The sequence below is a fragment of the Amblyomma maculatum genome, chromosome 3 (assembly GCF_055883805.1).
Source record: "Amblyomma maculatum isolate TAMU_Amacu chromosome 3, ASM5588380v1, whole genome shotgun sequence".
Lineage (NCBI taxonomy): Eukaryota > Metazoa > Arthropoda > Arachnida > Ixodida > Ixodidae > Amblyomma > Amblyomma maculatum.
The window spans coordinates 219,644,280-219,667,780 of record NC_139346.1 but is presented as its reverse complement, the minus strand read 5'-3'; the positions used below and the strand labels follow the sequence as shown (position 1 = coordinate 219,667,780).

Below are 23,501 nucleotides of genomic sequence, written 5' to 3'. Positions count from 1 at the left end.
GTACCAATACCGTCCTCGGTGCCAATAGCCACTATGATGCCAGCAGCTGACACCCTTCAACATCATCACCTGGAAGTAATTCCTTCCTTCAAGGCCCCTTCTGGAGGCATCCACGGCACCCACGAAAGGTACCTCACTTGAGCCTGTACAAGAATACTCCACTTCCCCTGAGCCCTCTACCAGCATATAGAGGGGGACACTTAACACTTTCCTTCCCACACCTATTTCCATCAATTGCCCACCATCGTTGGTTCCACAATTCGAATTTTCCCGCTTTCGAAGCGCTCCTCGACAAGTGGCGTTATCCAGTGGGAAATTGAGGAACCCCTTTTTCAGCTTCGCTTTTGGTTTTATTTTTTCCGCCGTGCTGCGCTCGTTCAGATGGTCTCCAAAGTCAGGTGATCGGGGCTCCTTGTTTACATCATGGTGTCCGCGTTGTGCACTGCTGCTGCTGCTTGGTAACAGCGTGTTTCCACAGAAGTTGATGCATCTGAGAGCTGGTTTTTGGATGTGAACAGCAGCAGTGATGACTCGGACAATGATTTAGCTCTTCAGACTTTACCACCGACAGCGAAACTGCATCAAACCAACCTGGAATGTCAGCAGCCATGCCCTGATAAGTTTCGCTTTTGGCACCGAAGAGGTCAGTGTTCTGAAGGTCACTAATGTTACCTCCAGGGTTGCAACGTCTTTCGGGTGGGGTTACTTGCGGAGAGAGTATTCTTTTTTCCGCCAGAAGACAGCCAAGGGTCGACCTCGACTACTGTTTTCTTTCCTAACTCAGCAAATACTGTACACAGAAAGCTAGAATTTGCAGCAATGTTACATCGGTCCCTGTTTTTAAACACGTATACGTTGAAAATTTAAATCTTTTAATTGTGTCAAGCAACTTTGATGATTCAGTGCGTATATTTTTTGCTTTTGTGTGTATATTTTTAAACTACAATTTTTTTTCTAACAGTTTTTTTCCCCATCACTTACTGAATAAATATGTTGATTGCCACTAATACCATTGTGAAGAGGAATTTCTCCTCTACAATTTGATACTAAACATTCCTGTACCAAGCAAGTTTTGTTAAAAAAAAAAAAGAAGAAATTAATGACACTACCCAGAAACCACTTTTGCGCGGGCAGAAAACTGTTAAATGCGCCTCTCATTTTTAACAGGATAGTGTTAAAAGCCCTGTTTACCGAAAATCCGCCGGCGGTGGCCATCTGAGCATTGGTCATTGAGCAAAAAATTCACAAGCATGGCACGGGCAGGCTGACATGGTTGCTCACTAGCTGGACACAGGGTTACCTGACATTACGTTTGGCAGGAACTCCTTTCACATAGGAGGGTGATATCAGAATCAGCCTGCCCTTGCATTCATGTTTCTCTTAGGCCGCATAGGCACGTTCATACAGCTTGGGTAGAGCAGGGCTTTATTGGGTCATACTACCCTTAAAGGCGCAGCTCAAGTGTCCTCCACAGTTTTTCTTTTCCTGCTGCGGATACTTGGGGTACATATGGAGGAAACCCACGGCATAGCTTTTGCGCTTAGCTTTCCTATCTTCAGGTCTTCTCTGAGGTGATCTTTTTTGAAGTGCAGGCTTCAGACACAGCTGCGGTCACTAGGAATTCTTGAAGTTTTTTCATGTCCTACACATTTCCGTCAGTTACAAGGCGAGCACAAATAGAGGGCACAGACTCGAAGCCCTGGCGGCGTGGAGCGTGCATTCTAGATTATGCAGTTCTGCACTTCCAAATATCAGTGGAAAATTTAAGGGAGAATAAACGTAAATAAACAAAGCCGGTCGGGGAGTAATTAATTATAGAACAAAAGAGCTCTGCTGTCTGTTACTCATACCATGTGAAGCGTCGTTTCATTTTGTATTTTGTGCCTTACAGTCACTGAAAGGTGTACCTATGGTTGTCATTGCCTTCGGCTTGCCAAGAAATTTTCTCGAGATACTGGTTCTGCATTTACACCGTAGAACGCAGCAATACAGCATCACGGACAATGATTTTGACACAGTACGAAAGCTAAAGGATGTCATCAGCAATTAAATACCCAGCTGGTTGCTGGCAGCGAGCAAAACAGCCGAAAACACGGTGTGGAGACATGCACACAAACCCGTGGAACAGGCGCTCCTGCTACGCCAACACGTTGCCGGCTTGGGTGCTGGGGGTAAGTAGTGGCGCCACAGAGAGCAGCGGCAGTCGAGGGAAAACGGGCTGCGGAGGCGGCGTTCAGCAGGTCCCAAAGCAATAAAGCCGGTCATGAGCTTGCTAACACATAGACTCGTTAAGCCCGATGAATAGCTGAATTGTCAGCTTGCGCATCCTACTACAACCTCTGCTCTTTTGCATGACGGGAGCATTAGTGCAAGACAAAAGGTTGGAATTAACCAAGTTTTAAAGAAACGAGTGTTGCAATTAAGTGGCTAAAGAATGGTTTGAAAATATACTCGGTCAATCATTTTAAGTTCGACAGAAAGTAAAAGCATTAGGCGTTGTGACCTTAACCTAGGCTGTGGGGGGCAACATGAGGGGCTGCACTTGAGCAATGAATGCTGCACTCAAGTTGGGAACAGTGTGAAGCCAGCTGCAGTTTTTCATATAGGAGCCAGTTGACCATGACAATTTTTGCACTGGCCTGATGGCCGATTTCCAGTTAGCTTTTATTCCCTCTAGGCGTGCACAGTTTAGTACTTTGTGGTCCCAGTGTCGCAAACTGCTAAACTAATCAATCAGGCTTATTTGCCAGTATTTGGTGATATTTCGTTTCGATAAGTGTCTGGCATCGGCCTCACATGACTTAATCATATTTTTAGATTTTTTGCACAGTATTTGTTATGAACGGACAAGGAGAATCAACAGACTAAGTCGTACGGTTTGATTTGTCCAAAAATTTGGTTCCTGAAGTTTGCACTAATGAGTTTTTGTTCCACTTAGCTCACTTTCCTGAATCTGTAGAGTGACTTCTGCTGGCCTGCAGGGAATTGCTAATTTGTTGCATGCATAAGAAAATTGCTGAATTATGTTTTGCTCAATGAGATTTTTTTTGTGTGTGTGATTTGAGTGCATATCTGTGGAGACTGAAAAAGAATTGTTTTTTGCAGCTGGTCACCCCAGAGCACCTTTTGAGGCATCTCCTCATGGCAACTTTCTCACGCCTAGCCCCAGTCACATGGGTGAGTGTCTCTCGTTTCTCTTTACCGAGGTGTTGTCAGCTACTCACAAATAAGCATACCTCAGTTACACGCCTTATGGATAATATTAACTAGACTGGCTACCATGTAATACAGGCTGCATAGGCAAAAATTACTTCACTAAGATGCTTTGTTGCTAGGTAACCTGAACCTGGTCATTTTGTCGAGAGATAATCTGGTCTTCACACTCGTTTCAGCGGCGAGCATGAGTCGGATGCCAGTGTCCACATCGAGCGGTTCCCTGAGCCGGTCGACGGCCTCACGAGTACTTCCTCCACCTGGCATGTCTCCATTTGCCAGACCTGGTTTTCCTGGCTTTGTTGCTGCTGCACCTGGCACCAATGCCTATGGCACTCTCGGAGGGCTTGGTAAGTTTGAACCTTGGCGCTCATATTTTTACCTGCATAGTGGCCATCGATTCCACATCACTACCACAGATGGTGCAGCAGTTGCAGACTTCCTTTTTCCTCCCCCTTTTTAATAGAGCAGTAGACCAATTCTAGAAATCTAGAACCAGCTTCACAGCTGCAGTGGACTTTTGAGTAGGTGTGGAACAGTTTTGAATGCCCAGAAAAATTGGTTCAGTAAAGTTGCTGAAAATGGCAATAACTTAAGGGGGGAGGCTACCTTTGAATACCAACTTTGTTGTTTCTTGAGATAATTGAATGAAATTTTTAGGGTAGACTCATGGCACAGCCATTTGAATAACTGCAAAGTTTTATGGAGCTGCGCACATTGGTACTCAAATTAGAGAAGTATATCAGAATGGTACACATGGGTTCCTTGTTCCATGCCTGGTGAACTTGCAAAATGTGTTGGCACTATGAAATTCATTATGAAGGTTCCTGAATAGGTGCCACAGGGCAAGACAGAGCCCTTTTTTTCAATTTCTCTGCCGAAAAATTTTAGCAGTGCATTGAGGTTAGTGCAACTAATTGGACTTGCATTAGCCTAATTTTGATTGTTTATTATAAATTCCAGACTCAATTATTTGAAAAAAACGAGCTTGTCTTGCCCTCGGAAATTTATTTAGGCACACAATAAAAAAAACCAGGTGGGAATCCGATAAGCGGTTCCAGAAATACTGCGGGAATAAGCAACCATACCATGAAAAAAATTCATTCTGAGAAAATGGCCCTTGAAGTTTAAAACAGCATTTTCAAGCCTAAAGTTTGTTTTTCACTGCAGCACGTTGTGCCTCCACCTCCCCGATTCCCTCGGAAAGTGCATTTTCATGCGAACAGCGGACGCTGACGACGCGTTATCGCTTGCGATGACAGACGCGATACGGGAGGCCGAGATCGCCGAGGTTGATATGGTCGGTACTGCAGGCACGCTTCAAACGCCGGCTCCTTACGTCGACGCGAAAGATACACAGTTGGAAGTGGCAGTGCAGTCGGTCTAGTAGTGATGTAGCAGAAGCAGCACTGATAGAAGCGTCTCTGCGCCCGTTGGCAACGCTTTTCGCTAACTTCGCGATTCGGACGGCATTCACAGAACGACGACGTATGCAGTGTTTTGAACTTCTTAGCGCGCATCGTGGCCGACCGTGCAATAATCCACAAAGTGCACATAACCGTTCAAAACACGCCATCAGAATTCGTAACAAGCGATGATCACGGCGATCTCAAAATGGTGAAACGTGAAGCGATTCAGCGAACGCACAAAGAACGCCAGCTCAGTAGGCAGCCGGAGCAGACGACGCGCCGGGGAGGGGCCACCGCGTCAGCGCGCGCAGCAGCCAATAGCAGTCGCGAGATCCCCCGCGTTCTCACGGAGCGCCCGCTTTGTCCAATCGCAGCCCGAATTCGAGACGCGGGAAGCTCAACAATCCCTGTGAGGCCCCCAATCACAAGCGAGCCATGCTTCTGCTACGCCGCGGACGCCGCCGGCGAAGGCAATATGGAAAAGGGCAAGCATTCACAAAAAAACAAGAGTAAGATGGCGGCGCTCGGTTCAGCGGCAGAGAAATGGCGCGCACGCGAAGTTTCAGTACTTTTGCTGTTCGCTCGCGACTCTGGGGCTGCCGCGCCCAGTTGTATATTTAATTTAAAGCAGTTCCACGATGAATTAGGCGTTTATAATTATAGGAAAGGTAGTTTATAACATATACAGCCGAAATATGTACTTTTTGAAAAGCCGACTTTTTCGCGATTTTTCGACTTTCAAAGCCCGCGTCCCCCCTTAAACAAGTTTTCAGAAATGACGTAATCTACTAAAAAATTATCTTGTTTTTCGGAGCTGAAAAACACAGCTAATATACACTCATATTTCTCCCATAAGTAGGCTAGGATAGGAATTAATGTTTTTTCATTGTAAGGTGAAATTAGTTTTTTTTTTTTTTTCTTTCTTTAAGTTTCTCGGGTTCAGTCCGTAAAAGTAAAATTTGGCTCACTGTGATGTAAGTAAAAAGAAGTCAACATGGTTCTCACAGTAATGGTATGCACACTGAGCACAAATGGGAGTTGGCAAGAATCAACTGATATCATGCTGTAGTGACTATTTTCGCTGAAACTTTGGCATTTGGGAGAAAATAAAATACATCACCATTGGTTTTTGCGAATAAACTGTGATGATACAGTAAAACATGTTGCAGGACAACTTGGTGCATAGTTTGTAGAAGACCAAGTTTAGCAAAGTGATATCGTACAGACGGTTGGTCCTCCTCCATCTGTGTGATGGCTTTGTCTTCTGAAAACTGTGGTGCATCAAGACAGCCCTTGCTTGTGGATCCCCAGTGTTAGACCAGGCCATCGTTCACTGTCATCCAGTGTGAGGATTAAAACTTGAATTTATTGCAATTAAATGCGTCTTTTGCTGTGGGACAAACATAAGTTTGCCAGAAAGAGCCATGATCTGTTCTTGCTAAAAATAAATTTGAATCACAGCAGCTTCAGTGTCCCTTTAAGTTTGTCTTTCGGGTACCAGCTTCAAACAAGCCTTTCTCTTAGGCTTATCCAGACAGTACAACTGCTGTTTGGCTTGCTTTGCAGCTGGGTTGTCAGCAAATCCAGCCGCCAGCCTGTTTGCGGGGCGGGGTGATCTGGGACCAGGGTGCCTGGGCCAGGATCCATGGGCACGCCTGCACCGTGGGGCGCCCTTTGGCCCACTGGCCCCACAGGTGGGGGGGCCCCAACCAGGGGGTGGTGGAGGGGGTGCTTGGGGTGGCCTCAAGGCCGAGGCTGACCGCGAACGGCTTGAGCAGCAGCATGAAGGGGAGAAGCAGCGCCGGCTGGAGGCTGCTGACAAGGAGCGCAAGGAGCGGGAAGCGGCTGCAGCCCTTGAAAAGGCCAAGGAGATTGAGAGGTATGCCCACTCTTTCATCGTTTCTCGCACCTGTGCACATATTGTTACGGGAGAAGCGGGCAATGGCACACTAGGCCCTCCGGCATTCATTAAAATCTTCTCATCGGTCACCTATCTGTTGTGTTCAGCGGCCCCATAACACCATTTTCCTTGCACATTTAGTGTGCTGGCACTCCTGCATTGCGCCAGTGTTTTTGTTTCTTTGTTTCCTCACCAGCATGCTGCCTCTGGCACTGATTGGCCAGAGGTCTTCATTTCTCTTTCATGCGTGCAAGTTTCTGGGACTCGTCGGTGGGCTGCCACTTCAGGCAGCAGTAGTCATGTTGCCTGGTGTAGATGCCACATGAATCTCATGATCATTTGCACATTTTTTTATTGTTGTGTGAGTGAGAGTGGCCAAGCACGCACTGCTACTTGGCTTTAGCTAACGTGGCATGATGTCAATGCGGGACATTCTGCAAACGCATCACCACACGGTTTGAACGCACTAGTGCTACCAGCAAGTACCCATGCAGTTGACCAGCACACGGAAAGAGTCCTTGGGAGGGCTTAGTGTGCAGTTCAGTGTGTGGAAACATGGCTCTCCTACACTTTTGTACAGAGTGACGGAACTGGTGTGCCATTTATGCCAAACGAAAATCCTGCTACATGCACTGCATGGGTTCAGGCTTACCCAAAAGCCCAGGCTAGGCAGGGTAAAGCCCTTTACTGCCGGACATGGGCCAGGTGCGGGCTTCAGGACTTGTGCTGGGTGCAGGCCTGTAAAATGATGGATTGGGCTCGGGCCTGCGAATGACCGGCTAGTTTTGCCGAATTCACATTGCTGTTAACTGGTGAAGGCAGTGCCAGGTGAAGATAGTGCCAATTAATGACTATTTCCAGATGCAAACTTTTTAATGCATGTGACTTGAAGGTTCTCGAGGGTTTGAAGGTTTATTGATATGCGCTTCAAGCTGCATTAATAAATATGTAACAAAAGGAGGTCCCAGAGCTAACTGTCAGGGGAACTTCCTGTCAAAAATACATGGTATGTATAGCATAAATTCAACAGAAAAGTGACAATGTGGGAAAAAGTAACACAGGTTTACACGATTATATTTTTTACACAATTTCTAATAAATAAAATCTTAGAACATAACTGTGGTGAAGACCCTATAATCTACCTCGTTAAAATAAAATACAAGGTCATCAAAAGGTAAGTTAATGAAATGAACAGCAGCAAAGTGGTAATAAGGGTGAGCAGAAAAAAAGTTGAATATACAATTTTACAAGTGCAAGGAGAATAGAAAGAAACCGAAAAAAATAAAAAAAATGTTAACCCTTAGTAGATGTGAGGATTAATAATAAATTATTTTTGAATGTTTTTGAAATGATTAGATGAATTACGAGATGAATTTGTCGAGGAAGGCAGTCGTGAGGGTTAATAATAAATGATTTTTCAATGATTTTTTAAGTGTTGATGAATTGCGGATGATATTGTCGAGGAAGGCAATGAATTCCAAATAGAGATAGCAGAAAAGTAAGCCGTCTGTTTTCTATGAATAGAGTAGGTTATTGGTAAGGGCAAATTGTTATTGTCAGCAAATCTTGTATTTTTTTAATTGCATAAATGTGTCTAAGAAAAAATATCCAGAATGATATCATTAGTGCGGGCACGAAAAATGAGCGTTCATAATTTATGTAGGGATAAAGGAAGAATGCCCAGGCTATAATACAGAGGTGCGACAGGAGCTCTTAGAGGGCTGAATGTAGTAAGGAGCTCAGCATGGTTCTGCAGATGATGAAGACAGGATGGTAAACAATATGTAAGGTGCGTGTGTATAAATGAGTAATATATTGAGCTGATGATTTCTGGCTGAAAGTAATAAAGTAACTCCAAGTTTTAATTCGTACGCATATACCAAAGGTCATTTTCGATGCAAAGAACTTAGCGTGTTTGTGAAATTTAAATTCTTGTCAGTAATAATGCCAAGAAAGGTGGCTGAGTTGTCAGAATAGAAAACAGAAGTGTTTAGATAGAGGCAAGGTGTGGATGTAAGTTGCCTACTGTGAGTGTGAAAAATCATGAAGTTGGTTTTACTAGTATTTATTTTTCAATGATTGTCTCGGCACCATTTATTCACGTTGGTTAATTCATCATTGAGTTTTTTTTGTTAGATTGGTGAGGTCATGGTCAGATAGAAAAATTGTTGTGTCATGCGCATAGAGATTGCAATTAGATAAGACAGCACGGTAAATAATTAATATAATAAAAAGCAAGGGGCCGAGTATTGATCCTTGTGGAACACCTTGATTAATAATTCTTGGCTCAGATAAAGTGTTCGCTAATTTAACTACTTGAACTCTGCCAGAGAGGTAGCTGTGTAGGAGCTTGAGGGCTGGGCCACACGCACCTAGAGCATGGTATCAAAAGCTTTAGTTAAATCAATAAAAATAGTACCTACGAAATGTCCCTTGTCTATACAAAACTTAATAAAATCAATGAATGCAATTAACGCTAATTCAGTTGAATATTTAGGTGTAAAACCGAACTGAAAGGATGTTAGTAAATTGAAGTCAGGCAAATAGCTATTAATTTTTCAATAAGATTGCTGAAGAACAGCATGTAGTTATTGCGCGGTATTTGAAAATCGCTCGTCTGTTGCGTTTTTAAAAACAGGAACCACTTCTCCTTGCTTCAGCTCAGTTGAGAAATAACCAGTTTTAAATGCAGTCGAACCCGGATAATTCGAATTTTGGTTATATGAAACTCTGAAATCTCATGTAAAAGTATAGGAAAGCTGCGTCGTATATCGAACTCCCAATTTCAACGGTCGTTCGGTATATTGAACTCTGCACCACGCACTGGAAGGTGCGCCTTCCCCAGAGGCGATCACATCACCCTCGGCAGTTTGCCGTGTGACGTTTTCAAGCCACACATGGAAGGACGCACTACGCATGCGCTGACAAGCCAGCTCACATGGCAGACAGAACAGCATCTTGGCACTCTGCCAATAGATGAGTAGTGGATGCGACGGCTGAAATGGAGGGATGCTTCACTGACTACAGTGCAGTCCACTTATAACGATTATTGAGAAAACCGGAAATCGAATCGTTATAACCGATTATCGTTATGTCTGGACCGGCAAAAAAAAAAAAAAAAAAAAGCACTCGCCCACATATTTTGCCATGCATGTAGGCTCGCCAACTTAAGGGGGGGACATGGGGATCGAAGTGAAATTCTTTAATTTTTGTAGTAGAGCAATGAAACTTGGCATGCTTATTGGAAATTGTGCTGAATGGCTAATTACAAAGTTCCATTAAGATATTTCCAGTAGTTTTGACATTAGAAATTTATATTTGCATCATTGTTTACCAAATACCGGTTTTAACAATATATCGGTTACAACAATGAAAACCTGCTGTACCATCCACTTTTGTATGTTTTCTATGGTAAAATAACCCGCTTACTACAATGCCCCCTTGCCACATTATCGGTTATAACAATGAAGTCTCCTGCCAAAAGGTAGTCTATGCACCGACCACTGCTGCTGAAGAAGCTGACGTTGAGAGATTTTATGCGGACCTACAATGCCTTTTAGACCGCACCCCATCATCAGACGTCGTTTTTCTCATAGGAGACTGGAATGCTAAGGTCGGGAGTGAAGAAATATCCGGAATTACAGGCAAGTTCAGTCTTGGTGAGCCAAATGAAGCTGAGCAGAGGCTAGTAGAGTTCTGTCAAGAAAACAACCTGACCATAGCAAATACTCATTTTCAACAGCACAAGAGGCGCCTGTACACATGGATTTCACCGGACGGTCTGTACAGGAATCAGATCGATTATATTATTTGCCGGCAGAGATGGAGAAGCGCTATACAAGCAGTAAAAACAAGGCCTGGGGCCGATTGTGGCACCGATCATCAGCTTCTTGTTGCCAAAATTAAGCTTCGATTGAGGAAAACGCAGAAAACTAGAAGGCCTTTCAGGTATGATCTGGATCAGATTCCATTAGAATATGCTGTGGAAGTGAGGAATCGATTTCAAGAATTAGATCTAGAAGACAAAGAGCCCGAAGAGATGTGGACTGATGTTCGTGATATAATACAAGAAGTTGCTACTAAGGTAGTTCCAAAGCAAAAGAAATGCAAAAAAGCAAACTGGTTATCTGAAGAGGCTTTGAAAATGGCTGAGGAAAGGAGGATGGCAAAAGGTATGGGGGAAAGAGAAAGATACAAGGTTCTCAATGCGAATTTTCAGAAAATAGCAAGGAGAGATAAGAATGCCTTCCTGAACATACAGTGTCAAGCAGTTGAGGACAACAGCCAATTAAGGAACACAAGAGCTCTGTATAAGACAATCAAAGATATCAAAGGAAGCTTCTGTGCTAAGCTGGGCGTGATAAAGGACAAACGAGGCAAGGACCTCACTGAAGCCTCAGAGATAAAGAAGAGGTGGCAGGAATACACAGAAGAACTGTACAAGAAGGACCCGGATGTGCAAACCCAACATAGGACGGTTGTGATTACTGATCTCGAGCCGGGCATCCTGAAGAATGAAGTTGAATGGGCCTTAGCCAGCCTTGCTAAGGACAAAGCTAGCGGAATTGATGGTATTCCAGCTGAGTTGCTTCAAAACCTCAACCACGACGCTGTTAACACACTGCATACATTATGTCAAAAGATTTGGACAACCCTGCAGTGGCCACAGGATTGGAGGAGGTCAGTTTACATCCCCATTCCAAAGAAAGGCAGTGCCAAAGATTGTTCCAACTACCGCACGATCGCGCTTATTTCGCATGCTAGCAAGGTGATGTTAAAAATCCTGCAAGGTAGGCTGCAGCAGTATGTGGATCGGGAGCTTCCGGACGTGCAAGCTGGGTTTCGCAAGGGCAGAGGAACTAGAGACCAAATTGCCAACCTTCGCTGGATCATGGAAAAAGCAAGAGAGTTCCAGAAACCCATTTACTTCTGCTTTATTGATTATGCGAAAGCGTTTGACTGCATAGATCACAGCAGATTGTGGCAAGCTCTCCAAGAGATGGGAGTTCCAATTCACCTCATCTGTCTCCTCAGGAACCTTTATGAAGGGCAAGAGGCCACAGTCAGAACTGGGCATGGTCTTACTGATTGGTTTCCGATTGAGAAAGGGGTGAGGCAAGGCTGCATACTGTCGCCCTGCCTATTTAACCTATATGCAGAGTGCATCATGAGGAAGGCCGGTCTGGACGAGTCTTCAGCTGGAGTGAAGATTGCTGGAAAACGTATCAACAACCTTAGATATGCGGATGATACCACTTTAATGGCAGAAAGTGAAGTGGAACTCAAGAGACTTCTGATGCGCGTACAAGAAGAGAGTGAGAAGTTTGGGCTTAAACTGAACATTAAAAAGACGAAGATCATGGCGTCTTGCCCTATCAAGTCCTGGAGCATCAATGGACAAGAAGTGGAAGCTGTGACAGATTTTCTGTTCTTGGGCGCCAAGATTACCTCGGAAAGAGACTGCAGCCATGAAATTAGGAGACGCCTGCTTCTGGGAAAGAGAGCAATGGTTAGCCTTGACCGCCTAGTAAAGAGCAGAGACATTAGTCTGCCAACCAAGATCCGTATAACCCGTGCTATGGTCTTTCCAGTTGTGATGTATGGATGCGAGAGTTGGACTGTGAAAAAGGCTGACCGCCGAAGAATTGACGCGTTTGAATTGTGGTGCTGGCGAAGACTCTTAAGAGTTCCTTGGACTGCCAGAAGATCAAATCAGTCGATATTGTCGACCATAAACCCTGACTGCTCATTGGAGGGTCAAATTCTAAAGTTAAAGCTCAGCTACTTTGGTCATCTGATGAGAAGAGAGGAGTCGCTGGAGAAAGATTTGATGTTGGGAAAGGTTGAGGGTCGCCGGAGAAGGAGTAGGCAGCGAACGCGATGGTTAGATGGCATTCTCGAGGCATTGCAGATGAAGCTATGTGATGTTAAGAAGATAGTGAGAGACCGGAAAGCGTGGCGTGACATGGTCCATAGGGTCACGGAGAGTCGGACACGACTGAACGCCTGAACTGAACTGAACTGAAAAGGTAGTTTAATGCAAAATCCTTGAAAAAAAAAAAAAAAAAGAAATTCCAGCTGCTGCACCCTTCCCGCAGCGCGCTCATACAATAGAACCTGTTTTCTGGCCTTCTCCGCATTGTAAGCCCGCGTGCCTTTCTTCCGCTGCCCTTCCACCCCTCGGAACACAAATGGACTGCGTCCATAGCTCTGCGCTGCGCCACCCTCCTAAACACAAATGGACTTCGCCAACGCGCCGACAGCGCTGATCCGCTGATCTGCTCACTGACCCGCTTGCCCCTCATTTTGCGTAGTTCTGCCAACGGATTTGGTTGTTTGTGCAAGTTGATTGCGTCGAAGTCGTTCCTGGCCACACGGTTTCTTCGTCTTGTTTGAATCGCCGCCGAAACATAAGATGGCTGATCCATCCGCTGATTATCGGACAACGTTGCTGGTGAAAAGAAAGCGCACGGCTATCGATTTGGAGACGACAAGTGCAGTATTGCGAAGGAGTACGCACTATCGCAACCGACTGTGTCGACGATCATCTGCTTCTCTGAGAAGTTCGACAAAGAAAAGTCCTCGCTTGACAGTGTGTGCGCAAACGCGTTCGACAAGGCGCCTGACGACGACAGTGACGATGACGCGGTAGGGCAGGCTGCCTCAACGTTGTTCTCGCAAGAGGACCTGCAGTTGTTTCAGTCCCTTTGGGGCTTTGTTTTCGCGAGGGACCTTCCGCTGCACTACGTGGTGTACCTAGATGCCATGGAGAAGGATGTCGACATGCTTCGCGTGAGGCAAGCAAGGTTAATGGACATGGGGTTTTCTCGTGCATTCTTGAGTTGTACGTGGTGAGATGCTTGCGGCGATTTCACCCCAGGGGCCTGCATGCTCCAATCTCCTCTGCTTTCCCTCTCCTCTGCTCTTCACCCCAGCGTTACTTCGGGATTTCTGAAGCTGAGGGGCAGCCGTGGCAACTTTCTCGTATTTTTTACAAGACTCCTTCGGGGCCACCAAAACGATGTCTCGGCGGAGCTCGCATGTCACTTGCAGTCCGTGACCCCTCTCTGCAGTTATGCTTTTTTTCGTGCGAACCGTTTATAACAATTATCGGTTATAACAATGGAAATTTTGGGGCACTTGAATATTGTTATAAGTGGACTCGACTGTATTTTAGCCATATGAATGGTTCATGCAGTGACATTCCCCAAATATTTTTATCACCTTGACTTTTTATTTTACACACAACATTACATCCATGCTTGCATAATGCACTCATTTTCACCGTTTCAAAATAGCTAAAAAGTAAAAGAATGACACCATGTTTTGAATATATGGGAATGTCACTGCATAAAGAAATTACCAAGGAATATAATGCAACAAAGCTCATGAAAATTCATCAAGCCATTGCCGTGCTATGCTTTCTGCAAGTAGGACAGTTGGGTCAAAAGGCACTTTTGAGAAAACTGACGTTAAAGAGACACTAAAGAGAAAAATGAAGTGGGCTTGCATCGATAGAGTGCCAGTTCCTGGTTACAAAAAAAACTTTTACTGAAAACAGAGCTGTTATAAGGTAGTAAAGAGGAAAAACAGTAATACAGGTATCGCCGCCACAGCCGAAACGGCCGAGACTCGCAACTACAAATCACGTGACGCGCAAGGTATCCCGGAGGCTGACAAATGCGAATTACGTTGACCGTTTGAATGACGTAGTTGGTTTTGTCTCGAATAAGATAACATGCTTTTATCACACGTAAACGACAGCGAAAAGACGAAAAGACAACGTAAATGTTGCAAGGCAAGTATAAAAATATACTCATTTCGTCCGCTTGTCGGTAGATGCCGCTAGTGTCTCGGCTAGCAGGCGCTACAGGCGTCCAATTCAGTTTCGGTTATGTTCTGGCTCAGGCACTTCGTGCATGTTCGGATAGTTTGGTTTTGGCCTGTGGCGCCTGAAATACGAGCTCAGAGCGGCAGATGCGCCTACCCTAAGTGCGTATCGCGCGCCAGCAATCACGGAGTCTCCTCTTGCATCAATGTGTGTGTCATCCTACCCTACTACGTAGTAGGAGAAAACAGTTTGAATTCGATCGGCGGGAACAAAAAAAACCTCAACTTCTTATCGCAATATCTCAGCAATAATTCGATTTTTTGCTGCCGGATATGCGGCGACAGTGTCACCAAATGCCATTTATTAGATTTTGATAGCATATTTGGGTGTCTTTAGTGTCCCTTTAAAGTTTCACAGCTACTTTTCGTTAATCAAAACGCCTCTGCATTGAAATACTGTATCGCTACGCTGCACAATTCCTTCTGGGTTGTTTCCGAGGGCACAGAACGCGGTTCCAGGCACCTGAATCGTACGAATTGGATTAGGCAAACATCTGCCGTAAGCCTGGCAGCGCATCACTCGCTATCACAAAAACGGAAGTTTCTCCGTATCAGAACTGCATTGCGCATCGCGATGTCGCGGCTAGTCGATGGAGCGGGGACCTCGGATTAACTGCTGGGAATCGATTTCGGGCCTAGGTGCAATGGAATGGTGCTATTCCCATTGCACAAACGTTCGCCATCGTACTCGAGAGCTCGTGTCGCATCAACGTCACCTGCAGTCGCGAGAACGGAACTTTCCCAGTGTCGGCACTGCACTGCAACATTGGTTGACGGCGCTGGGTCTTCGAGTTCACTTCCTAGCATCGATTCCAAGGGCTGGTCGGCCATTCGTGACATATCTCCTTCGTGATCTTTGCCGAGTGCGTCGGAGCATATCCATGTCGCTGCGCGATTGCATCAGCCGAGCTTTCCGCGCGTCTGGAGACTTCCATTCGTTAGAGCCGTACCACGTCGAAACATATGTGCGATATCCTTGTCACTTTCACCGCCGCTTCCATTTCTTTGCCTTTTGGACGGATCGCACGGTGCGCTGATACTTTTCGAGAAGCGTTTTGGCCGACCCGGTCCTCGCTTTGTCCGATTTGCCGCCGATCGCTTCTTTTTCTGGATAGGAGGCTTGCGTTCGTGCTTCCCGCACGCATACTTCGTCCTATACTTCTTTACCGCGCGCCGTTGCATCGCTGGCACACAGACGAAGCCTCGCGCAACAGTGGGCGTGACGATAAATGCAGGACGGCAGCCGCGGGTTCACAGACTACCGAGCAGTTGACAAAAGCGTGTGCGACTGAGGCGGGAGCAGATGCCGCGAGCAATGACGCGCTTTCCAGCAGCCACTCGGTGAGCGTGCTGAGCGACACGTGACTGGCGCAACCAATCAGCGCCTACAAATGGCTCTGCAAGGCCTTTGCGTTTTTTACTTTTGTGCGTTTGTTTTTTGTCGTAGACATGTGGCTCCGACGGGAGGAGTACTGCGGTGAAACAAGCTTTCCAGTAGTACCAAAATTTTCGCGATCAGTGCTCCGGCCGCGGAGTTATTGCGCTCGGAAATCGTCCATTTTTGCGGACATTTCGGCCAGTTTTTTGCTACCAGAGGTCACAAAAGCAATTTTTAGGCTCACTTAGAGGCTGTTTTCAGCGGAATTTTTTTGTAATGTGATTGAACAGGCCTTGTAGATTTCGAATCTGATCTTTTCTAAAATCTGCTTTTTCGCGAAATTGTCGTGATATGATCCCCGCATCCCCCCTTAACCGCAATGAGTAAATCAGATTGAACGCTAATCAACCTAAAGAGCACTGAACACTTTATTACAGGATACATCAATAGCCATAAAATAAATTAAACATACTTTAAAAAGTCGTAAGTTAGTGCTTGCTTGAGCAGCAGCTGAAGCTTGACAATAGCTGTGAGCATCGCTTCCAGTAGCGCATACGCCAGCAGCAGCCCTTGTTGCGTGCACAGAACTGATTAGCGACTGAATGAACTGTAGGGCATTCCCAGCCTTGATGATCGTAAAAATCATAGAGTGCAAATGCCCGCATTTTTTTACGAGGCTTCCAACCTTAAAACCCTACCAGAAATCCCAATGAATCTGCTGTTTCATCTCGAGAGCTGTCGCGCCTTCTATTTGGGCGGCACCATCTTCCATGGATGCACAATCGGCTATGGCGGTGACGATATGGCCGCACCCTTTGCGCGGCAGACAGCAATTGTGATGATGATGATAGTGCTCATTTCTCGCGGATTTCTCCATGACAGTCCATTTTCATCGCACATGTAGAGTTTTCACATCATTCTCTTCTTAGTATTTTATTTTCATAATACATTGATAAAACTATCATTGTATCCGATTTACCGCCATTAATTGTTCATTATATCTGGTTTATTTTTACATTGAGCCATTGGCAAAATTGATAAATCCCAAGAATTTGATCGTTATAGGCGATATATTGCTATATCTCGTATCGTTATAAGTGGACTGCACTGTAAAGGATGTTTCACATGCAAGCGAAAAGGCTCGCGATTTCTGCCGCGGCGACGCAAAAACCTGTTTTGAGCTGTCACGGAGGCTCGAGCAACGCAGTTCCAATAAGTTGGAAATTTTTCACTCTGTCGCTGCTGCTCGTCACTGAGTTTGCTCAATCGCTTGCATGTGAACCGATCTTAACACTTCTTTTTTTTTGTTCCCGGCTTCAAAAGTGGAGGGTGAGTTCATTATGGAGTGGGTTGATTACGAGATAAATACGGTATCATTTTTCACGATCGCAAGCAGTGTCTTAAACCAATTTCTGTATACAGTCAAACCTCGTTACAACGAAGTCTCATTTTGCGCGGAAATTCGTTCGTTATATTCAATATTCGTTGTAAAAGTACACACAAACTCCTACAAAAAAAAAATTCTGTTCATAAACCTAAGTAAAGGCTACCCTAAAATGGAAAGCACAGAGCTGAAAAAAAGCATTTTTTTTTCTTTAAAGCGTGGTATAAGCACGCGAAACCTTACCTTTTATTTTGCACTGCCAAGCAAAAATGAGCACACAAATCTGGATTTAGGCCACGCAGAACTGATTTATTTAAAAAACGACGTAATCTTCATTTGGCGGCACTTCACACTATTCGATAGAATAAATTTCTCAACGAAATCGACACTGTGCAGCGCTTTCCCAATGTCAGCTGATTTGGCCACAGGTAGGTTCTCAAGGTACCTTCTCAATTTCCTCGCCATATCGACGGCCTCGGTGCTGCTCAGAGCTCGCTCTTCGCCTTCTTCTTCACTCTCATCGCTGCTCGTAGCATCATCTGTAGGAAGCAGCTGATCGACAAATTCTTGGTCGGTCAATTCGGGCGCCACAGCCAAGTTGTCATCGGCAGCAATAAAGTCCTCGAACGTAACATTCGGAACCGCCAGTTGACGCCATGTCGTCTCGTCGAAATTGTCCGCTTCACCTTCAGAATCGTGGGCGTCGTTGGGCTCAGACTCGCTGGTGGATGGGGATAGGCCAGCATCAACAAAGCAATTTCTTATTGTTGACTGTGCCACTTCGTTCCATGCACCGTACAGCATGTCCAGCGTAGTTTTGAGGTTTATGGTTGTTGATATGCCCCTGTCTATGTCAAATACGAGCTGCGGAACCAATCGCTTTCGGTAGCAGCATTTTAGTGAGCAAATGATGCCCTTGTCTAATGGCTGCAACACTGAGGTCGAGTTTGGCGGCAAAAAAACTAGGCGGACCGCTTCGAGTGGTACAGACACCTTATGGGCAGAGCAGTTGTTCAATATAAGGAGCACTTTCCTGCGCTGCTCTGCCATGTCTTTGTGAAAGGCCTTCAGCCATGCTTCAAAGAGTGACAACGTCATCCACACCTTTTTGTTCGAGCGATAGTCCACTTGGACATTCCGGGCATTGCGCAGGCACCTGAGGCGAGCAGATTTACCAATAACAGTTAGCCGCCTTTTATCTGACCCATCCATGTTGACACAAACAACAATGGTGACGCGGTCTTTGCTTTTCTTGCCTCCTCGGCACAGTTCGTTCTTCGCAACGAGTGACCTTTCTGGGAGCAGCTTAAAAAAAAAACGCAGTCTCGTCCACGTGGTAGACATCGCGCAACTCGTAGCCATCCAGTTGCATGCGGAAGCTTTCTGCCCACTTCTCGCAGTTCTCTACATCGACGGCTGCTTCTTCGCCCGACAAGGTGTGGCAAAAAATCTGGTGGCGGTCTTTAAATCACTGCAACCAGCCACTGCTTGCATAGAGGTCATCGTGGCCTAAGACGCAAGCGAGACTTCTTGCCTTCATTTGAAGCACGGCACCAGACACAGGCAGGTTGCGCGCTCTAACGTCCTTGAACCACGCGAACAAGGCATCTTCAACATCCTGGTGGTGACAATACCTGACGCGCTTCCTGTCGTTCTTCACGGCGCCTGCAGAGTGCACGTTTTCTATCTTCTGCCTTGCGCTCAGTATGGTTGACAGAGTGCTAGGCGCAACGCCGAAGCCTACGGCAATCTCTTTCTTCTTGCGCCTGCTGTTGACCGCCCTGAATATTTTTATCTTTGTTTCAAGAGAAACTGCTTTGCGTTTCGGCGCCGCCATGCTGCAAGACGACGGCACGACCTCGAGGAAAGTGAGCACACGCGCGGGTCGGCAAAAAGTAGGGGCAGGGGCACGCGGCCGGTGGTTCGATCACGTGCAGGTCACATGCCAGGCAGCCGTTGATGCTAGATTCACTCGCGGTCCCTAGATGGCGTGGCTTGCGAAAGCGCGGGTGATTCAAACACATTTTAGGTGGAAGCAACACAGGCGGTGGTTCGATCACGTGCCGGTCACATGCCAGGCAGCCGTAGATGCTAGATTCATTCGCGGTCCCTAGATGGCGTGGCGTGCGAAAGCACGGGTGATTCAAACACATTTTAGGTGGAGGTGATTGAGAAAACCGAAATTTAGCGTTTTGAAAAATTTTTTTTTTGCTTCTTTGCAGATTTTGAGTCGTGTGAATACGAAATATGCTTCGTTATAGCCGATTTAGTGTCAAATTTTCAGTTTTTCATTTCGTTATACAGATAGAACTCCCATAGAAATAAAGCACAGCCAACCAAACTTTGCTTTTACTTCGTTATATCCGATAATTTGCTGTATCCGTGTTCGTTATAACGAGGTTCGACTGTATCGATATATTTTGATATCCCCTTCGAGTGTAATATATCCGTGTTCGACTGTATAATGTTTTCCAAGTGTGCTAAAATGTGACAGATTTCTCAGAAATGATGTTGATTTTCGTGAGAAGAATGTCGTCTAGCCCAGTTCCAAGAATTTTTAAATTCTTTTAGTAATTTAAAGACCAGCTGGTGATGTAGGGTAGAGAAAAAAAAAAAGAAATGGGTATGTGCAGAGAGCTGGCTGGAATCCGAGACGAAAAACTAGTGTTAAAAGCGTTAGCTATGTCGAGGGGATTCGAATATATAAAAACGCCATCATTCTGGGAATGGGACCTGAGCTAGTTTAATTGGAAATTCTTTGATTAACTGCCAGTTCCTACGAAAGTTGTTGCCAATATTAATTATTTGTTTGTTGGTAGTAATTTCATTTTGCATCTTTGAGTATTGCAGAAAGTGTTTGGGGGTAAGCTTTAAAACATTTGCTAAGGTTGATGTTAAAGGGCTCAACTTAACTTTCTTTTTTTAGGTTATCTTTCTTGCGAACTGAGCATAAAAGACCGCTTGTCATCCAAGTATTTCTAGGCACAGAATATCCCTTTTGATTCTAAAGAACTGTTGTGCATTCGTTAAGAGAATTGATAATTAGATTAAAAAATTGCTGTATGTTGTTTGAGCATAGTTGTCATTCAGGATAATGTCCCAGTCAGTGTTTCGTATTATGTTACTAAATTTGCCGTAATCAAATAAGTGTTTCTTTGTATATTCTGGTCTCCTTTGGTAGATACGTTACCAAACAGGGTAGTGATCGGTGATCTCAAATCTAATATTCCTACGGTTTGAGGAGAGCTGATTTCAGTTAATATGTGATCGATAAGTATACTAGAGCCAAAGCAGGTCGTAATGCGCTGGTAGTGTCAATAAAGTTTCTAATCCGTGACTTATAAAGCAGTTGTAATCTGAACATGAAGGATCCCTATGATCGATAATGTTAATATAATATCTCCTACAATAACGATGTTTTTGTTTTTGCAACTAAGGCGTGTGAGAATGTTATCTAGCTCGTGGCAGAAGTCGAGAGTACAATGATAATGGCAAGCGGTAGATTGATCTAGTTATGGGGCTCTTGTGGGGAAGAAATGATTGGTAAGTTCGTCTACACCGCTTCACAGTTGTCTGTCGAAAATGAAATATCAAAGCGACTAGTATTATATGACTGGGCACATGAAATGAAGATCGCAGATCCGCCGAAATGACTATGATTACGATGGGGTTATTCCGAACAATATATTCTTAAGGCATTAAATTTTTCGTCGACTGGCGATAACCAAGTCTCCGAGAGTCAAATCAAAGGAACGTTATGATGTACAAGCATTAGGAAGCTATTTAAATCATCGTAGTGACGAGATAAGCTGCAGATTTGCAAAAGTTTTCAAATTAAATAATGGTATGGAAAGCCATGTGTGGCTTAACACTTTCCTGTCCGTGCCTATTCCCATCGATAGCCCGCTATCGATGGTTTCACGATTCGAATTTGCCCGCTTTCGAAGCACTCCTTGACAAGTGGCGTCATCCAATGGGAAATAGAAGAACCCTTCTTTCAGTTCAGTTTTGCTTTTGGGGTGGTGTTTTTTTGTTGTTTTTTTTTCCCCTCGCCGTACCGCGCCTGTCAAAATGGTTTCCGGAGTCGGATGATCGATGTCGCGTGCTGTTGCTGCGAGGAAATGACGTGGTTCCGCGGAAGTTGACAAGTCTGGATGCGAACAGCATCAATGATGACTTTGAAGACGAATTTAGCTCTTTAGACTTTAGCACTGCCAGCAAAACTATGTCAAACTGATCCAAAACGTTGAGAGTCATGCCCAGTTAAGTTTCGCTTTCGCTTCCGAAAAGTTCCGCTTTTGCTGCGCGCTGATCGGAAGAGATCACTGTTTTGAAGGTCACAATTGTTATCTGTAGGGTGACAACGTCTTTTGGGTAGTATTACTTGCCGCTGGCAGCGCAGGGAGCCTTTTTTTCCGCTGGAGGACAGCCACGGGTCGACCTCGACTACTGTTTTCTTTCCTGACTCAATGAATACTGTACACAGAAAGCTAGAATTTGCTGCAATGTTGCGTTGGTTCCTGTTGTAAAAAATGTATATTTTGAGTTTTTATTTTTTTATTTGTATCAAGAAACTTATGCCTTTGGGTTTTTTGTTTCTTTAACTGCAATTTTTTTGCTGATAGTTCTTTTTCTCATCCCTTATTCAGAAATATGTTGATTGTCACTAATACCATTGTGAAGAGGAATTCCTCCTCTACAATTTGATACTAGACACTCCTGTACCAAGCAAGCTTTGTTAAAGAAAAAAATAATTAATGATACCACCCAAAATCCACCCCTTTTCCCGCGGGCAGGAGAGTATTAAGCAGGAATTGATAGGGGCAACGTGAAAAGATTAGTTAAAGATACAGATTAGTTAAAAGGTACAGAGGTCACTGATAGTCGAAATGCGGTACACATGGTTAGTAGCTGTTTACCTTGCCTTTATGTGACCATTGTTGATCCACAGATATTCCCAGCGCTTCCCTGTTTTTAGTTTCTTAGCTTTCCCGAAAAGGTGCTTGCTTTCTGGAGTTAAGTGATCCTTGATGTAGATGGATGTTCTAGATCAGACAGACCAATGCTTTCAGTTGTTAGGTGGGCCTTTTGTAGTCTTTGACATGAAGTGTGCCTTTTTCTCACGGGAGAAAAACCAGGCAGTTATGTTTGAATTCACTCCTTCTTCTGTTGGAACACAGTGTGTGTTACCTCAGGATCAGCACTGGAAATAGGACAACCAACTTTCTCTCCGATGCACTGCACGCCTTTTACTTCCACATTATTAATCCTTGAGTATTGTTCAAGTTCCGAGGCGTGTTTCGCAAGCTGCTGGTTATTGCGAACTGGACTTCTGTTTTAATTAAACAGGGTGAGACTGGTTTTCTCAATTTCCTTTATTAAGCAAAGTAACTTCCTGTGCAAGTTCAGCATTTGTAGGCATACTGATGGGGACGCAAACCAAGCACTAGCAAAGGCAGCAGTGATTCGGCAGAGGAAATGCAAGTGGCTGAGGTAATAAATTAAACCAACCTGTGAAATGACAGGAGGCAGTCAGACAAACAGTTTCATTGCCGTGATCACTTCTGCCAAGTGTTAGGGATCTAAAGAGAAAAAGAGTACAATGTGAAAAGCAAACAAATGGAAAGAAAACTGCGTATATATGAGGTTCGCTGAGCTTTTAGGAGTGTCATTCGGTCCTCTGTGCATGACATGACATGAGTTATCTCTTTTGAAATTTCATATAAACCTGTGGCCCCTGGTTACTGCCATCACCGAGCTTCGAAAAGCACTTATAGTCAAGGGCCGCGCACGACGGGTTCGGCGGCGGCTGTATTGCTGTCGATAGTGCCGCCGCTGAAGGACCCCATTTCCGTCTCTTTTTCCTCTTCCTGCTGCCGATGTCTTCACAGCGTGCAGCTCTTTGCAGTAACCGCTGTTCGAAAGCACATACATTTGCCGCCCATTTTGAAGAAACAGGTCTGCGGTGGACGACATGTATGCCAGTGGGTTATCTGCAGGCAACAGAAGAGGCATAGTCATTAAGTGTTACGTCCCTGTTACAACAGTTTTTTTTTTTGTAAAGAGCCAGTGACCGGAGCATCTTGAAGTGATTGTTACCAGCGCATAAATTTGTCTCATACGGGTGTGTATGGAAAATAAAATGGATGTTAAGACGCGTGTGGGATAAAAGGTAAAAGTTAGGAACATAGTGACTGCAATGCTGTTTTGTTTAGTATGTTGGCTGGAAGTCCCGACCTCTCCTTTTCTAAATTTTTGATTTTTCAATGGAATCGCAGAAAAATTGGTTATCTTCCCCTGACCTTTGATTAGTCGTAATCCTTTCTC

The 23,501-nt window shown here is 44.9% G+C and overlaps 1 protein-coding gene across 5 annotated transcripts in view; it reads left to right on the top strand.

The window, feature by feature from the left end:
* The window catches only part of LOC146197749 (uncharacterized), a 523,674-nt gene that overhangs the window by 493,401 nt on the left and 6,772 nt on the right, over positions 1 to 23,501 (top strand). For all 5 annotated transcript variants that reach the window (XM_084599657.1, XM_084599656.1, XM_084599658.1 and 2 more), the window contains 3 exons: positions 3,106 to 3,177; positions 3,393 to 3,563; positions 6,189 to 6,501. In XM_084599657.1, coding sequence (XP_084455783.1) covers positions 3,106 to 3,177; positions 3,393 to 3,563; positions 6,189 to 6,501 — 556 coding nt within the window. The remainder of the gene's footprint in view (positions 1 to 3,105; positions 3,178 to 3,392; positions 3,564 to 6,188; positions 6,502 to 23,501) is intronic.